At 40.0% G+C, this 19204-nt stretch overlaps 2 protein-coding genes across 6 annotated transcripts in view; one reads left to right on the forward strand and one right to left on the reverse strand.

Moving 5' to 3' along the window:
• CUL1 (cullin 1) overlaps positions 1-19204 on the reverse strand; it is a 304698-nt gene that overhangs the window by 197276 nt on the left and 88218 nt on the right. The window lies entirely within an intron of this gene.
• Positions 4058-19204, forward strand: part of EZH2 (enhancer of zeste 2 polycomb repressive complex 2 subunit) — a 50589-nt gene continuing 35442 nt past the window's right edge. For 2 of the 5 annotated variants that reach the window (XM_057431542.1, XM_057431544.1), the window contains exon 1: positions 4058-4370. In XM_057431542.1, coding sequence (XP_057287525.1) covers positions 4336-4370 — 35 coding nt within the window. In that variant the 5' untranslated portion in view covers positions 4058-4335. The remainder of the gene's footprint in view (positions 4371-19204) is intronic. The other 3 variants (XM_057431541.1, XM_057431545.1, XM_057431543.1) reach the window with 2 other exon arrangements.

The raw sequence follows: 19204 nt of genomic DNA on the forward strand, positions 1-19204 counted from the left end.
AAAGAATGAAAAGAAAATGGAAAAACAAGCAGACAAGGATGGGAAAATATTTTTCTTACACAACTTAAGCAGCTTCTGTGACCGTAAAATACACAGAAGTAGATTATCTTAAGTGAAATCATTACCTATTGATAGTTCTTAAAGTCATATTAATTTCTAATTGAAGCCAGGCAAAGTCAAATAATCTCTTTCACAAATTGAAATGGATGATGACATGCAAGAAGCTTTATCTTTGTGTGTTAAAAAAAAAATTAATGGAAAATCACTTACATCGCTTCTGTTGTTGTACAAAAACACCACTAGAATTTTCCGTTTGGCAACATTTCTCCTCAGCCAAAAAGATACTATCCTGTATTTGATACAGTGCCGTAGTTTGAGTTGTTTGCCTCTCACTTCCACATTTGTTTGTCTGCATCCCCTTTCCTCAACAAAATCTCCTCAAACTCGGTAGAGCTGAGGTGGCCCAGCATGCTGTAAGCATTTATACTTAGCGTATTATACACCTTCATCATGATACATGAGGCAACATTTAGTGAAAGGTCAGGTAGCTTTCCATTCCTTGCAGGAACAAGCCTGATGCTTTTGCAGAGCTAAGAACCAGCTGCATGTGTTACCATTCACAGCACCAGATGCAGACAGCCTCTAAAAGGCACATAGGTCTGTACATTTTCCTGCAATCCCATTTAGCAATGTACTTACTGTTATTCTCCTTTTCATGGATGCAGCCTATTTAATTGTCATGGTGCTCTGGTGTTATACACCTACACTTGCCACTGTATACAAGGTTTGCACCCTGGCTGCACACACCTCCCACCCTTCTTTGGTTATGAGTGGGAGAGAAGCAGGGGAGGGCAGAGCAGGAGTCTCGAGCACAATATGTGAGAGCTGGCAGGTCTGAAAACCACTGTGCACGTGTTACATCATGCAATGAGCTGGCTCCTTGTTCTCTTCATCTAGCCCAGTGGCCACCGTGTCTAAAGTTACATGATCTGATTATTAAATTCACTTCTACAGAGAACCATATAGCCAATGGAAAAAAAAAAGAAAATTGGTCAGAAAAGGTTTGCAAAACAGGACGTAAGGTTGCACTTCTGTCAGGGAAATTGGCCCGTAAGTATCATTGAGGTATTAATGGAAAAATGTTTTAAACCATAGCTGATCTCAAAACAGCCTGCTACAAAACACAGTCATTAACTGGTTTTAAAAAGTTAACACGAAAGAACTGCTTTTTTAATAATAATGTAACAAGAGGCCAGCTCTTTAAAGAGGCTATGTGCTGGCTTCTATATAATCATTGCAGTGTGTAACAGTTTAAAGCTATTACAGATCTGCTGGTTTAGGCTGTACATACATTTCCACGTATACAAACATCTTATAAAATCCTACCGAGTTCACAGGGACTAAAATGCAGAATTTAAGCCACACAACAAGCCAGGGTATCAGGAGAAATAGGGATGAGTGTTAGGAATCAAATAAGTAGCATCTGGAAGGTCCATCTGCCAAAAGCAGATACAGGATGCCTTTCTAAAGTAAATAAAATAAATACAAAAAAACCCTGAAGAAACAAAGACCACGATCATAAGTGGCCTGCTGGATGGAGTGTTATTTGCAGTGCTACATGCTTTGCTTGCCGGGGTAGGTATAACAAGGACAGAGTGTGCATCTTCCTCCTCCTCTCTCCACCACAGAGCAACTCGGCTCAAAAGCAACCAGACTGAATCTCTCGAGGTGTGAGTAATACATGTCCAGCAGACCACAGGTACCACACAGGAGACCCACCCAAAAGCTGCACACGTATTTGTTCCAATGCCATTTGGAGCACAAAGGAAAGCAAGGCTGTGATCAGCAAGATACAAGGCTTATCTACAAGAATTACAGATTAGATACCTGCATGCCTGCTCCAGGCTGCTAATGGTGACCTCAGCCTACCTGTGCTTGTCCTAGACAAAGCCAGGTGAACAAGAGGAAAACTGGCCAACTTTTGTGCTTATTTCAGGCTAAGGCAGTTCCCTGATTGGTCTTGCTTGGTTCCCCCAGCCAGCTAGAAGAAATACTACATGATTCTGACTGCAAGAAAATCATTAGGATAATAATGCATAATGGATAATCTAGGATAATAATGCATAATAGATAATCTGTGCTTTGGAAGCCCCACCTTATCTGAGATGTCACAAACCGTTTACCCATTCAGCAATTTGTTTTGCTTTGTAGCACTGTATCTGGGGTTTTTTACTGTGTTCAAATGCCACTCTTTTGAATGGGTGAAAAGAGGCACAGAAGTACACCCCATTGTAAGAAATCACAGTTAGGATGCTGTTAAACAATTACTTTTATAGCTAATTGATGTCAATGATCTAGCATGCGACAAAGCCTTGTTCCACTCTTTTAGTAACACATACAATACGAACATACACCTTTCATTCATGTGCTGGGAACATGGAAAAAGCTCTTCCACAATGTGTTAGCTAGTAAAAAAGGCAAAAGCTTTCAACACTTCCAGGGTGTCTAAACCAAATCTGATACATTTTTCCAGAGTCTAATTTTAATTTGTCATGTAACACGTATATTTCTTCGATGATAGCTACTTTTCTCAAAAGCACTATTACATGCTGCCGTTGAGAATTCACTCCTTTCAGAACGACCCCTCACAATACCAGATTTCATAATTCTTTCACATCTTCTTGTCCCGTTTCTGCCTAAAGATCTGAATGTCTCTGCACAAAGCAGATCCTTGTCCAAATAGGTGTTCTTTAATCACAGAAACACAGCAGAAATAATAAAAACCATTTGGTTGATTTACTGTGAAAACAAAGTCCGGACAGTGCTCGTTGTAACATTACACTGTCGTGTACAGCAAAAACCAGCTGCTAAAACTCTCCTGGTTGTATAAGACAACCTGAACAACTGATCAGAAAATTGGCACCTAATGAGGTTCTTTGCTGTGGAGTTCATCACTTTAACATCCTACAGCGAAGCCTTGGTAGAAAAGCTGTTTTGCTACAGAGCAAAGGGGAAAGAGTAACTCTATCTGAAACGTGGTTAATTTTCTAGCTAAATTAGAAAATCTAGCAGTAGTTTCAGGTATAACAGATGAATAATCTTGTGTGCAAGAGACAAAACAAAGCAAGCTGTGCTTAGGTCTCAGACAGCGCAGGTTTTTCCGCCTCATGGCTTGTTGTGCCCCTCGTGTGAAGCTACCCTGTGCTTATTTAGCATTTCTACTCGCTGACTAAAACCAGGTCCCACGGAGTGCAACTCTAAGAATCAGACTAAATGACAAACCCTAAGTTGTGAAGGGGCTGGGTAGCCATTTTGGTGGTGGCAGCCATCTTGGGGCAGAATAGATTGAAATAGCTGAATTTCCAGAAATGACTAACATGTTGCAAATGTGATCGTTTTAAGATACTCCTTCCAGTTGTCAGCCACTGTGCTAGAACTGGAGGCAGGTTATGGCAATCTATTGCACTATGATGCGTGACCGTAAGAGGGAATATTTTCTGCCGCACATATTTGGGCTCTTAATTCACAAAACACCAGAGATTAAAGTATAAGTTACTTGCAGAAACCTCTTTTCAAAGCCATGAGGTAAATCAAGAGCATACACTGTAGGAATGCTGACTCTGAAGATCTTATTGCAAATTTAATATGCGATGAAGTCTGTAAACGTTAAGTACTTACACATGGAAAGCACACAAGCACATCACCTTTAAGGAGAACACAGCCTCATTTGACATACAAGCCAAATGCATGATTTGGGAATCAGGTTGCGCTTGTGATTTATTTCCCCTGCAAGAAACTTTAACCACTCAGGGCTTCATTACAGCAGCCACTGCTCGTGTTGGCGTTTTGACACTCAAGATGCACCCAGGTATTCATAAGGAAGAAGGGAGATGGTATTTGGTGAAGAAGGATGACGGGAATACTGCGGAAGCAAGGCTGCAGCTCACATTTGGGATGTGCGGGAAAAGGATACGGTCACAAGGGAAAGCAAAAGCACCCGTTAGGAAACTTATCTTTGCCATTTTATTTTTCAGATAGGATTAAGAAAGGCTGAAGTGACAGAAGAGCGAGATGACAGCAGGAGCAGGAATCCTCAAACACAACCTCAGCAACAAGATTGATGAGCAAGTCTCACAGATTATAAACGAGGGAAAACGATAGCAACCTCCGAGGCTGGAGACAGCACGTAAGAAGCACCGCGATGTGGAGCGGGCACCGTGCTGCTGCTGTGATTTATCACCGCTCCCACCACAGGGTAGGGCAGGGCTCTGACAGCCGAGAAGCCGCTCTGGATGCGGAGCGGCGAGGCAGAGAAAAGCCAAGGGGAGCGGCGCGATGCACGAAGAAGGGCCCTCGCCGCTGAAGTTTGGGTAAGCGAAGGTCAAACGACGCGACACGAGGGCGCATCGCGGAGCTCCGCGAGTGCCTCAGCCCGCCGACAGCCGCGGGGTCCGGGGAGCGGCCCGGCCTGGAGCCGGCCAAGACCCTTTCGATGTGGCGCCGTGAGGGCGGGCGGAGGGGCGAGCCGGCGGGGGAGCAACAGGCGGGGAGCAGCAGAGCGGTGGCTGAGGGGAGCGCCCTCCCCCTGTCCCTCCATCCGTCCCTCCCGCCCTCTCCCTCAGGGCTGCCCGCTCCCGCGCGCGGCGGGACCGTTAAAACCGTTACAGCTGGTGCGGCGGCGGCGACACAGGCGCGCTCCCGGCCGGTGACAGCTGGAGCGGAGACATGGAGTCTGAAGTGCCCTTTGTCTAAGTTGGCTCCGTGCAGCCCGGCCGGCCGCTCCCGTGCCGACCCCCGCCCGGCTGGGGGTGAGCTCGTCCTGCCCCCTCCTTCCAGGGGTGAAGGGTGGAGGGAGAACAGGGAAGACCCGGCGGTTTCCTTCCCTTCCTCCCCGTTCCTGCCGACCGCATGCGGCGGCTTCAGGCGCCGTGTGGTTGAAGGGGCAGAGCGGAGGTACATGTGCGCCTAACGTACGCCGGGTAAGGACTCGCCCCGGTGGTGCGAACGGCACAAAGCTCCCCGCCGCCGAGGCGGGCTCCAGGGAGGGAGCTCGGACAGGTCCACTCCGGGCTCGGGTGCTCTCAGCCTCCCGGAAGCCGGCGCTCGGCGGGGTAAGCCGGGCGGGGAGGCTGAGCGCGCCCCGGGCCGCCCGCCCGCACTCCAGTGCCCTGGAAGCCGGTGCTGGTTTGGGGATCGGCGCCCGGCGGGGTCCCCGCCTTTCCTTGGAGGGTCCCGTTTTAGGGAGGGAGTTTGAGGGCGAGGCGGTAAATCAGTCTGGTAGTGGCTCCGGCGAACTTCCTATCTTAAGGATTCGCAGGGTACCGTGCGATCCTCATCTTCCAGAGCGCCGCAAGAAAAGTTCATAGGGAGCTGGAAATCGCGGGGTTTGGATCTGATGTTGCCAAGCACGGGTCAGAACGCTTTCTAAAACTAGGGTATCTGGGGAGGTGTGAAGGAGAGCACTGAGCAGAGCTGTCCTAGAGCAACAGATGTGTGACTAGATAAAGCCGAAAAAAATCGGCGTGTTGTGGTTACAACATTAGATTTGACATTAGCAGGTATTCGTGGTAATTTGGAATTAGTGATTAGCAGACAAAAGAAAAGCAGTCGGTACACAGATGCAGCAGGAATGGGGTACTAAACTTATACATTCCTCAAGATACATATTTCTAACTTAAGAAGTGCTACCTTTGTTTTATTGGGGCTAGAGAAAAGTTTGCGTGTTTTTTTTTTTTTATTAAATGTAGAGCTGGAAGTTCAGATTCTTGATCTTTCTGAAAAGAAGCCTGTAACAGTTTGAAGAAAGTTGTTTAATTGTTGGAGGATAGGTTCATCTTTGTTTAAGTCTAGCAACTGTAGTTTCAGCTATTATGGGTTTATTCTTACTAATACAGATTTCAGTGAAGAATTTTACCAGGATTTTCAGTGTAATCTTCAGACAGGTTAATTTTATTTTATGTTTTTTTTTAGGGGCTGGCGCATTCAGGTTCTTTGTGATTTATAGAAATTAAAAGGTCGTTCTTTGTTTGTCCCTAGTGTCAATATTAAATTGAGAGTCTGGGGAATGTTTATTTGTGGTTAACAATAAAGCATCTTCAGAAGGGTGAGTATTACTTGTACATAGCGTATTATAACTACTCTCACTTTAGATTATTAAATTGAGAATGTTAAAGATCTACAGAGTCTTTCAGAAATTTGCTTCTATGATTTTAGGAGATAGGACTCAAAAGTTTAGGGTGACATGTCAAGTGCTTTTTAACTTTGAGAGCCAGTGCTTTATCAAGATTGTTACATCAAAAATGTTACATTTCTTCTGGAGTTTCCTTTACCGAAAATAAAAAAGAGAGGAAAAATAAATTATGTTTTTTCCTTCCTCTGTCTACATGAGGAATGAAAGTAACAATTAACCAACCTCTGGAGAAATATGTGACAGCAAAATATTCCGTGAGATGCCAACACTTCTTTTAATCTGGAACTTTGGAAGAATTCGAGTTTCTAGCTTAGGACGCAAATTGGTGAAAAAAAGAAATGTTAGTTTTTTCATATGTGATTCCACCCTGACACTGAAAATCCACATCATCAAAAGGTCATAAAATGTCTTTGCTCAGTTTGAAACAAGCTAATGTGGTAGTGTGTAAATTTAGGCCACAGACTTGAACTTCAAGCTCAATTTTTTCCCCCTTTCTCTATATGTTTAACTCTCCTGCTGGAATTACCACAGCTGAAATAGGGTGATTTTGTTGCAGATGTGCATTCAAATGGATTTTTGTTTCTTCTGTAACATTGCAACATTCCTAGGTGAAATGTAAATATACTCCTGTACTTCTGCTTGCCTCCAAAGAAATTTGGGCTTAGCAAGAAAGGAATTTCTGTAGAGCATTATTGACTGCATTAACTGCATTATACATAGAGTGCAAGCTAACTGCCACTTTGTGTAAAGCAGTTCATGTCAGAATAAGCTACATCTGACATCCAGTGCACTCCAGCAATGCTCCCAGAAAGTTGGTGCACTCCAAAATTGCTTTTGAAATTAGACAAGAAAATCTGTTCTTGTTACCATTCACAAGAAGATTCAGCCTCTTGCTGTGTGTATCATGTACGCGTTCACAGCTATAATGTTGAAATGGAATGATTTTAGGTGACTGTACTACTTTCATGTGATTGAAGAGAGTTCTTTTTAAAAATGGCTGTAGTACTGACAGAAGGTGGATTTAATAAGTGTTTGCTTTTTATTGTATGTGAGCAAAAGGGCTGTGGGAAACTTTAAGTGTTGGCTATAATCTGAAAGTTCTGTAGCTCTGCAGTTAGTGTTTATAGATGCGTCTTAGCTGACTTGAGAAGTGTCTGTGAAACTTAATGGTGGGGGTGGTATAAAGTTTTCCCCAGCAAAGATGCTGAAAAGCTCAGGAGCAGGACCTGGCCTTTGTTATGCAAGGGATTTTACCGAATCAAGTAGGTCATCTTCACAGGATGAACTTTCCAAGCAAAATTCAGTTTATCAGATTTTTAAAAACATGGAGGAAATGGACTGCAAACTGTAAATGTATTTCTTAATGCTTTGCTGAGGTGTTTGAATAATACTTGCATTAGGAAGCAAGCCCTCTGTTGACAGAAGATGTAGCAGAGTAATTGGAGGTTTATTTTAATGTTAAAGATGCTACCAGCCTTCTGTTCCTGCTGTCAGTAAGGTCCATGGAAAGAAGTGCTGGGCCCTTTGAAATGTCTGAAGACAGCATCTATGCTGTCTGTATTTATAAAAGTATTTATACATGTATCTATACATTTAGCATCTATATATGACTGGCACAGCTGTTCTAGGGTGGCTAAGTCGATCTTTAAATGGGCGAGTTACTGCAGTACTGACATAGTTTAGGTTAGAACTTCAGTTAAGTGGCAGGGTCTGGGAGGAAGAAAGGTGAGACAAAGAAAAACCTTGTATAAAATGGATGCAAAACAGGGAGAGGTGCTTCCCAGGGGATTGATAAAAACGTTGGTTACAAGTTAGCAGAGTGCTTGGGTTTGTTTGTTAGCTCTGAGTATATACCCAAGAGTTTTGTTGAGCTAAAGATTGAAAGGAAAACAATGTACAGAATTACTAGGCAGGTATTCTGTCTGTTCTTGTGGAGACCAGTTAAAGGCTCTGGGATGATGCTGTGTATGTCTGTTTATGGATGAGGTGAAACTGAAGAGTGAAATCTGTTGGAGGAGGGAGTAGTTTCTATTGAGCTCCAAGCAAGAAACAGTGAAGTTCACTAAACCAGTAGTGACAGTGCTGCTTTCTGTAGCTGATCATAGTAGGTAGTTTGATTGTTAAAGGCTTTTTTTCTAGTTGTGTGCCTAGATTTCCATTAAGATGTGTCAGACTGTGGGCTTGAGGTTTGGATTGTCAGCGGAAGGGAGAAATCTGTGATATTATGGTCTAAATATGTTTTCTGAATTAAAAGGATAAAGTAACACTGGTAAGCTTGGGTAAAGGCAACTCTTAAGAGTGAAAAGTATAATTTGCATAGAGCATTGATTAAATCAAGCTTCTTTTTAACATAGTAAAAGAGGAATTATTCTTCAATATATAACTAGTAATTTTAGCACAGTCTTGCAAATTGGTTTTCATGTAAAAAAAAAAAAAAAAAGATGGAAGAGGATGTCTGTTAATGTCTCTGCTGCCTCCAGAAAAAAAAATGTAAACACAAACCAAACACCACCACCCCCCCAGATGAATGTGGGTCGTGTCCTTATTTTAGGAATCTTTTGACTACCTGACAAAGTGTGCATATAGGGTTTTTCAGCATTTGTGCTTCCACTCAATTTGTGAGAAATACTGTTGTCTTGGAACAGTTTATAACACATGCTATGCTTCCTTTCTAATGGTAAAAGCAGTAGTACTTTTAAGGTGAGAAGACCATTTGGAAATCTAGATAGTGTGCACGTTCTGAATGCTGTAGATAAAAATAACAGCGTAACGATGTGAGTGGATCATAACGATATTGTCATTTGCTTGAAAATGTTATGTAGTGCTTCCAAAGCTTCTCATTTGCATATATAGGACCTCATTAACGAAGGAGGTAAAACTGGTGCATTACTGTGTGCAAAGAATGATTTCCTTGATGCACAATTGAAGAGGAGCTTCAGCATTTGCTATTAGTTTTCTTTTTTTATATATGACTGATGTTGTATATATAATTACACAAAGTAGCACAAATTACAGTCCACATCCTGGATTTTTGAGGATGTGAACTGAAAATAAAGCTTTACAGGAGTGTATGATTTCTTTATACTTTAAAATTACTTTTTAATCTAGAACCAGGCCTGTTTCCCTTGTCAGTTTTTGTTGTATCTGGCTCCTTCCCATTCTGCCTTTTACGTGGTTGGTTCAGTTTTTCCTGCCATACGTTCTCTTTTTCACAGCCTGCATGCTTGGTTTAAATTCCAATCAGATGTAATTTAAAGAACAAAGTATTTGAAAGGAAGGGAACTCAAACCTTAAGACTCATATTTATTTTTATTTTATTTTATTTTTAATGTGAGCTGGTTTCCTTTCCATGTTTCTGAGCGTGAGTGGATCTGGCAAGCTTTATATTTTTGGTGTGTAGCTGTCTGATTTAGTTTTTCACTCGTAAGATGAAAAATTCTAGAGATGAAATTCAGTTTGCTGCTTCTGTCAGAACTTGGGCAGATGTGTATTACAGATGCTTGATTACCTGTGAAACTATACCATGGCAAATAGATTGAAGCCATTAAGTTACTATTGTCTTTTTTTTAATCATCTCCCAGTTATATGTCCACTAGTTTGACATGTTTCTAGTGTGTATTTATTGCTTATGTGTTGAATCTGCTGTTTAACTATTGGAAGAGATTGACATAAGTTCTTTTATTCTTAAAATAGTTTAACCGTTGCTGGTGTTCAGTTCATCATTGCTTTCAAACTGGGGAGACATAACTGGTGCCCAAGCCTTGCTATTCGTAGTTCTCTTTCACAGCCTATGAGAATTGTTTGCTTTTATTTTTTACTGGATTTTTTTTTTTTTGAGGGGTGGGTTGGTTGTTTTGGCTTTTTTATAAGATAAACTTCTTGTTTATTTTGTCCATCAAATTAAGCTACTGTTATCTTTTATTTTTCCTTTATAAGCAACATTTTGTCTTGGGTAGGGATGCCATACATTAGACGTAGTTATTTTGAGGACTCTAAAATGAGAGTAGCATAAGTAACTCTTATGCTTTCATCATTTGAAGTTCATTTTGAGAGTTTTTCAGACAATTGGCAAATACCAGCTCAGCTTCAAATTTTGCCAGACTTTTTTACAGTAAATACTGCATACGTGGAAATGTAATTAATGTCTTTCAAAGTTCAGGCTATTTGTGCAGGGAAAGAAGGGTGGAATAGCTGTCAAACCACTTCGCTGTTGTGTGGCGGGGTTTTTTGGAGTGGGGGTCGCTTCTCTGTGTGTGGATTGAGCTGAAGAACCTGTGGCTATTTTAGAGTTTTTAGAGTAAAAAAGGTGTGTCCACAAAACAAGTTTGGGTGGAATAGTGAGTGCACTTCAAATTCACACCCTAAATTATTTTGCCTGTGGAGACATGCCTAAAGTGTTCCCAGCAAGTGTTACTTTTCCTGCCAGATTTATCCAGGATATCAAAAAGCTGAATTTTAGGAGATGGAGGTGTTGGGCAACAGGGGTTATTTGGAATGTGTGTGGGAGTCATAAAACTCTTCTGGGTGTCTTGTGAATGACTGTGAAGGGAGAAACTGAGGTACACATCTGAACTACTCAAAGGTGAAGTTCAAGTGTTATGCACAAAAATTTGCTTTCTCCCGACAAATAGCCAGGCTTGGTCCCATGTAAGAAATATAGAATGGGTTTAACAGTGAGTTGTAAAAAGCATGGTCAAAACTGGGCTTGAAACTTTTTGTTACTGTCCTGCTGTTTGGAGATTTAAAAGGTTTTATTTGTTTTTTAGTCCAAATAGTCCTGTTTGTGTGTGCAAATATAGTTAAAAGTATTTATGCATGCAGCTATCTAAGTAAAAAATAAATAGCTGCGTTACTTAATGCACAGTGTTGTGTTGATGGTGCCCAAACTGAAGTTGATTTCATGTAGTGCTAATATTGGTTTGATCTTTAATAGAGAATACTTGGTCATGATCTCCCCCTTCTGTCTTTCCCTTTCCTCCCACCCAAATGGATGAGTACTTGAACTTGTAATTTTTATTTCCAAACCAGTATTTTTCTAAAAGTACTGAATATTAAAATATTCTGGAGCAAAGCAATAATATAAGGAACTTAGAAGAATTCTCTTTGAAATGGTTACTCTTATGCCTTGCATAGTATTTAGTAGTTAGTTCATGTCTGATTTGGTTTCTCTGAATCGTGAAACTGTAGGGGGATACAGAAAAAACTTAATTTCTCAAGAGAATACCTTTGAAAGTTGCAGGATTACATATGTAGACTGATTGACCACTAGTAAAGGCTTCTCTTTTTCTTTTAAGGGCTGTCTGAAAACAAATTATGCTGGATTACTTCTTTTGTTTTACTCTTGTATTTGTTTGGGGAAATGTGTTGGAAATCTAATTATTTGTATTGAAATCTTACTTTCCTATTATTAAACTCTGAGAAGTAGCTATGCCATTGTTTCTTGACAAATAAATATTCTAAATAAAGGACTCCCACAAGATGAGATAATGTCAGAGTAAATCCAAAGGTAGTGTACTATTAGAGAAAAAAATTATCAGACTGATGCCCTCCTCTTTTTTTTATGGCTGGTAGACAATATGAAATAAGCTTGTTTTCTAGAGCAGTTCTGTTGCTGGATTTTGCTCAGGTAGTTCATGTTTAATTAATCTACAGGTAGTGCCAAAAACTTTTAAAATGGTCAGGGGATTTTGTAAAGACTGCATTCTCCCCCTTTTTATCTTATTACTTGAATCTTGGAAGCAGATTGGTTAAAATTACGTGGATATTAAGAAAATTTTGGTTATATTTTCTGAAGCCCTTCTGAAAGGTCTGAGCTATTTATAAACTGAGCTGCAAAGTTTTTAACATGCTGGCCGATAAGGTAAGAGATGTTGAATACCTAGTAGTTGCTTTGCTTTGGTAGTTTTCTAACCCATAAAAATAAAGTATTCTAATGTAGAACCAGTAAGAACATAAATTAAGATTCCTCATGTTTTTTCCAGGAAGGAAAGAGGAGTGGAGTGAAGGAAAGTTTTCTTCTCTTTAGCATCCCAAGAGCTGCTTGACTCTTCATTCTTTCTTTCCTCCTTGTCCTGCTTAGTTTATAATGGTGGTACAAACTCCTGAAAAGAATATTCAAGCAGCATAATGTTAAACTACCTATATGAATGAACTGTTAGAGGAGAAAGCAAGAAATAAAATACTTGGGGGGTGGGGGTGTGCAATTTATTTTCTCATTGTATTTTATGTTTTAATCAGGTGGGGAGCGTGATTGAGGAAAATGTGAGTTCTGTAAACCCTAGAGTTTGCTTGTTTTCTGCCTGTCTTGTGTGTTAGTAACTGAACTGCTTGGGTTTACTCTGCGAGGTGAGCATTTCAAATAATAAGTGGTATGAGTTTCAGTATGGATTAAGCACATTCAGAAATTGATCTGCAGGCTTTGGCATTTACTGCTCTCACAAGGAGCTGAAAATTGAATGTCTAAGGCCAGTGTCTTTAGATGGGGACGGAGTGGCTGGATGGTCACTTAAGTCAAAAGTAACAAGTATTTTCAGCCAGAGGACTTCCTTGCTTCTGTCAGTTTCTGGCTGCAAAAGTGCTTGTGCTCTCAGGAGGCAAATGATAGCACAAGTGCAGGAACAAGTGGTAGGTAAAAGTCCTTGTTTTTGTAGCAATATCGGCATAAAGTAGAGGTCAAAGCCATCTGGTCCTCCAAGCAGTTTTTGTCTGATATATGTGGGAAATAAACAAGAAACCGTGTTTGAATAGATTCATTTAACTGTAAAAACAGACTAGAAACAGTAATAGATGAAAGAAGGCAGATGTTGTGATCAAAGCAAGCAGAAGTCAGGAGGTGGATAGGGCCACTCTTCTTGGTCCTGCCAATTGACAGGATGAATTGGTTTTGTTTGTCAGGACTTCCTTGATTATTATTTGGAGTTCACACTGCAGCTTTTTATAATGCCAGAGGACTTACAGTCTTAAGGAATCTGTTAATCTGTTACAGAAAGCATATATAACTTGGTGATCTCTAAACCATGTCATATTTGATTTATGTTTGCTATTTATATCAGAAGTTACTGCAGAGTATGTATGCAGAGGGATGCATCAGCCTTGTTATTACAGGAAAGTTAAAAAAAATCAGTCATTTGGAGGAAATTCTGATGTACCTGAGCTAATCAGTGTAAAGGTATTGCTTATGTCATAATAATTTAGTAACCACTGCAGCTAGTTTTAATTTAGGGAATAACACTGTGAGTAAAAATATAGTCATTACAGTTAGTAAGGTAGTTTGATAGTAGTGCTACTACAAGTAAGGAGTTTGGCTGGATTAAGTGTATCATGAAACTGTACACTTCACCAATAGCTGCTCACACAGCTGTAAGAAAAGGGTATGTACAGTTATTTTATTTATGATGAACATCCTGATCAAGGCAGCATGTGGTGACCAAATGGCAATTTGTCACTACATGGTGATTTTACATTTTTTTTCTTTCAGCCTCTTTTGAAAGAAGCTGAAATTCTTACTCAAAAGATACAGAAAAGGATCTCTGTCATCTTGCATATCCTGAAGTATCCATTCTGAGCTATTAATTTAAGGAGCTGCTGGGATAATAACAAGGTCCAAAAAACATTGTGCTTGGGAAGGAATAATTGAGGAGGCACATCTGAGTTTCAGGGAAGCAGGTCAGAGAGTAGTTGCTTATTGTGAACATGTGTTCTGCTTGACTTATTTTTTTCTAGAATGTGTTCAAGTTTATTTAAAAATGAAAAAATAAAAGTGACATTTTACTTTGGGGAAAACCAAACAAACAATAAACCAAACCAATACCCCAAATCAAACAACAATTTAACCTTCCAGGATAGAGGTCAGGCTCCTGATCATAAGTACACCAAGCACGAGGTAAGGCTGTAGTTACTGAAGCAACAGAGAATAAAAGGTCTGAAGAGAGTGACACTTCAAAGGCACAAAGGTTGGGCTATAGGAGAAGCAGAAACCTATTAGGATAAGATGACAACTAATCTGAAAGAAGACCGCTTTTATGGCGGTTTTTTATTATTGTTATTTTAAAAGTAATGGTAACTTTATGGAGAGTATGTAGCACTCTAGTTAGACAACACACTTCATTAGTGAAGAGCTTTCTGATCTGTCTTTAATTATGCTAAGAGGTAGAACTGAAGGCTCCAACTGTACCATACAACTGTACCGTTCCAACTGTACAGAGGCCTCCTTCAGATGAATAAACACATGGAATAGTAGTGGGAAGGAGTGTGTGAACTAAGTGGTTGATGGATTTGTTAAAGGAGCCTGTAACATAAATACTTCTACAGATTAGAAAAATCAGTGCTTACACACAAAACTGAAGAGTTGGGGCTGATTAAGCTCTTAGGCATTTAAATTCACAATCTATTGCTCTCAATAATAGTGGTGTTTTCCAAATTGTACGTGTAGCTGATTGAAATACCGAGAATTTTGGAATGCAGTGGCGATGGTTTTCATCTTCTGAAATATTAAACTGGAATTTAAAAGGCAAGCAAACTCCATAGCAGCAGCTTTAAAAATAGCACGACCCCTGGTTTTGAGATGGCAGGCCCAGTTCAGAGTTATGTTGTCTTCTCGAATAGTTTGGTACATCTAGTTGCAAGGTACATCTAGGGGTCATCTGCTCCAGTCTCCCACTTGGGCAAGGCCAACACTGAAATTATCTTTTCCAGACCACTTTTAAAATGTTTTGAACAATGGAGATTCCAGCACCTCTTGGCTTCATGCATTCCTATACTGGACTGTACTCACTGTTGAAGAGTTTCCTCCCTATGAAGAAGTGAAATCCCCCGCTGTCTTGGTCTCATCAGAAGGTCTAGAGTAATGCACAGCTTCTGTGATTGTCTGGGTTTAGCTCTGATTTGTGTAAGAAAATACGCTGTTCAGGGAATTAATTCTTTTATGTATTAGTTAAAATTCTTGGAGTGATTTGTCCAATTTTGATAAGGCCCAGAAACAGACAAAAACATGTTTTAGAGTGTTTAGGAGTTAGGGAGCCTACATGTAATATTCTTAAATAAGAAGCCTTAGACTTGTACAAATAATAGCAAATTGAAAATAACTGTTGTTAACTAATGGTCTGAATATGTGCTGTTGTGAATATCTCTGGTGGGATGTATGAGGCAGAACTGAATTGTAGAAACCTACACTCTTCCTTTGCTACAGACCTCTTCTATATTTATCTTGCACTGGCAACTAATGTAGGCAGGTTACAAATGGTTGCTGCTGTTGTTTTGCTACTCACTACATCTTTTCAGAGCAATCTTAAGCTCTAGATCTAGGGATAGCAGGAAATGTGTTTCTTGAGAGCTACTGGCACAGAAGTAGTTTGCCACATTAACTGGTTTGCTGATTGTGCAGAGTCGTGTAAAGAAAAAAATTACATGGTGTGAATAGCATGTTTTACTTGGTATGGAAGTGTTGTAGTCTAAGGCAGGTGGGTAATAGGCCCTAACAATGTGCTGACATTGACAGGGAGAGTCTTTGCTCCTTTCTCTTGTCCCTGGTTGCATGGTTCCTCTTCTTTCCTGCCAGATTGAGTGCTTATCTGGCCAGCATGAGCAATTTGGATCAGTTATGAAAAACTGCCGCTTTTGAGTGCTGAAGAGATCTGATTTGAGGTAACTGATCACCTTAATCAAATTTATTGTATTTGCTGTGTAAATTCCAAGACTCTGAAGTATTGTAGACAGACAATGAAGGGAGGAAACGAATGCCATTTTAAAATCCCGCTTCCTTTTCCAGTCCTCTTAATGCACTTCTCAGCTAGGATGTATTTGTCATCAGCTTCCAAAAGCAAATAGGTAAGTGAATGTGCTGCTTAGCTTTGGTTAAGTTGTTCTTCAAAGTTAAATTGTGTTTTGTAAATGGTAATAAAGTAGTAACCATGGGTTATGTCACAAGGAAAGAGTACATACCGCCCCCCCCCAATATTGTAGTGACAGACAACTACCTTTGAAGGGATTCTACTAAGTGAAATGTATTTTAGTGTTGCAAATAGTAATTGTGAGTAACTAACTGTATCACAATAATAGGAGCTTAATTGCTCATAATAAGAACATGCCTATTCATAGCAGCAGACCTTCTGCTTTTGGCACCACTACATTACCTGGAAAGCCTACAGCCATCATCAGTCTGTATTGGTGTTAGGGCTGAGAGTAAAATGTCTTTCAATTAAAACACAGGCTTTTAATTCTACTTGCAAGCCAGGATTTTTCCGCTGACTGGAGGAAAAGGAAGTATTCTGAGACTTGGGACATTTGTTTTCACACACAGACATTACTTCTTGGTTTGGGGTTATGGCATTGGTATGTCTGGGGCTGTTCATGATTCCCTTCCTTACATCATGTTTGTTAAAATTGATAGTTTTGTCTTTGTCAATAGCTTGTATAACAGCTTCCATCTCTTGAGCAATCAAGAGCATCTTGCAGAACATGGGATCTCAGTGGAGTTGATTGTGAGTGCTGTATTAGCCTACATGATCCACAATGGCTGAAACTTGTCACAGTGAGGAAGGACAGATGGACTGTTTGGAGTTACCTGTTTAAATGAGTTTCTTTTAGGTACTGCCAAACAGAGCCCATTGGAGGTTAAACTTTTGTGGGCCAGTAGAAGCCTGTTGGCATTTATCTGCCCGAAGGGTGACACAGCTGGCACTGATGGCTTAATAAATATTTCTTGTTTCTGGTTGTTAAGAATAACTTTTCCGTGCTTGCAAAATGGAGTGGCAGGGAGGCAATGTGCCTTGACAAACACTTCGGTTGAAGCCTAAACTGCTGCCCTCTTCAGTTTCAGTTCTTTGCCTCTTTTTCCTGCCCCAGTATTGCGCCCCATTTACTTGAGTTGGTTCAAGGATTCATGCGGCTGCTGAGCAAACCAGCTTGTGGAGCCGATTTTGTTGAAAACTTGTATTTAAAAACTGTGTTTATTTTCTGGGCTGTTCAGACAGACTTTATTTTTTTTTTCTGACCTATTTTGATTAACAGAATCATAACACTTAAGCCCTCATAGCAGAGAAGGCTGAATAGAGGCAGAAGTGAGTGATCAGGGGCCACTGATACAGCAGACAGATGATATCTTTTCCAGGCAAAACTGACACTAAATAGCATTTGAGGAAGGTAGTCGAACTGATGGTAGCATTTGCTGCAAGTTCTCTCTCTAAATTTAAATATCCTTTAATGATACAGTACTTCAGCATATGGAATAACAACATGATGCTAATTTTAAAAAAGTGATAAGGTATTTTTTGATTAAAAATAGGTTGAACTGCACTATAAACTTAAAATACAACATTTCTATAATGTAGAATAGTAAAAAACACAGTTCAGTTTACTCCCATCTATTTCTCTATGACTAGTTCTGTAAAAGACTCAATATGCTGTAGCTGGTTTTGTAATAAAACGTTACTAATGAACTATGTTGATCTTTCCTGTGGTGGTGTATTTCAGAGCTAGAGATTTGTTGTTAATTGGTCTGGTTTGGTGTCTGAAATACCCAAGCTGTCAGTGGCCTTGGGAATATTTTTCTTCCCATGGAAATGAGAATGTGCTATTTTACATAGATAAGTTAGGAAGAAAACCATGTGTTGTCTTGCTTTAGAAAATCCAGAGAGTAGCAAGCAAGCAACCACAAAACTTCTAGGTGTATTTTTAGTGTGTCTGCTGCTGGCCCAGGTAAAAAGTGCTTTGAGGTGCTGGGAGTGTCATTCTTCCCCTGCCCCTGCAGCTTGCATAATTTGATGTGGAAATAGCAGCTCTGAAATCGCAGCAGTAAATAACTTTTCTTACTTAGCCCAAGTGAGTAGTACTGTTTCTTGACCATAGTGTTTTCATGAGTCTTTCTGTGCTGCTAAGAAAAGTTTGGTATAAATGGAGGAGACAGGTCTGACAGATTACAACATTGCTTTATGGTTAACATTGGAGTCAGTTGTTTTGAAGGCTGGCAATATGTTTATTGATAGTTTATTTTCAGGTGCTTGAGAATTGTAATAAAAGTCTATTAGAAACTGATTCCTCCAGAAAGGTTTAGGATAGATTCATAGAGAATATTGTCTTGGTTTGTATTTAGGGTGCATGAAGTAAAGTGTGTTTCCAAGAGTTTCCAAGTAATATATTGTGGTGTAGCATAGATGAAAAATCTGTAGCTGCAGTTGAACAGTCATTTCATTGTATCGTGCTATGTAAAATTGGGTAACGTAAGATAATTTGATTTAATTTTTTCATGAGGTTTTGGAAAGTTGACAACTTTGTGTCTAAGCTAAATAAAAAAAAATAAATCAATGCATTATCTTCCTTGTTTGTTTGTTTTCTAGCAAGTATTGAATTTTTTGCAGGCTTATGGGAAGATCGTGTTAATCTCTTCTGTTGCCAAAATTCTGCTTTTTGAGTTGAACATGAAAGTTGTCCTAAATTCTGCTGCCTGATCAAAACAATTCTTTCAGTGTGAGAAGAAGCATAGAAGGGTGTGGTGGTGGGTGATTTGATTTGTTATTGCTGTTGTTTTGTGGGGTTTGTTTTGTTTTTTCTTGTTTGAAACTAAACCACAAGTTTTGTAGATGCTTCAAGAAGTTCAATGATGGCTTCAGATAGGGTTTAATAGATAATAATTTCTCCATTAGTAAGATTGCATATGCTGAGTCTAAGAGACCTGTGTGCTGTCTGCATCTGATAACAGCTTCCAGCTAAAGAGCATGTTTGCCACTCCAGGGCAAACTGATGTATAAAGCCAGTGCCTGTTTGTGGTGAGAGCCACGCTGTTGGTCTGAGTGCCTAACAAATCCTTTCTGCTTTATGGTTGTGCACAGGAAGCCACAGTTGTGGATGGGATCATCCAGCTGATCTGTGTTTCAGAAAACAATCACAAAGAGAGCTTTTATTTTATTTTAGTCAGTTTAATCCAGTTTATAGGCAGTGTTGAGGCGAGAATAAAGAGCTGGGAAAGGTGAGATGATTGTGAGATGCCATCACTGCTGTAGAAATTACACAGGCAAGTAT

Source organism: Pezoporus wallicus, unplaced genomic scaffold (assembly GCF_028554395.1).
Source record: "Pezoporus wallicus isolate ANWC-B61680 ecotype Strahan unplaced genomic scaffold, APGP_CSIRO_Pwel_v1 scaffold_11491, whole genome shotgun sequence".
NCBI classification, from domain to species: Eukaryota; Metazoa; Chordata; class Aves; order Psittaciformes; family Psittacidae; genus Pezoporus; species Pezoporus wallicus.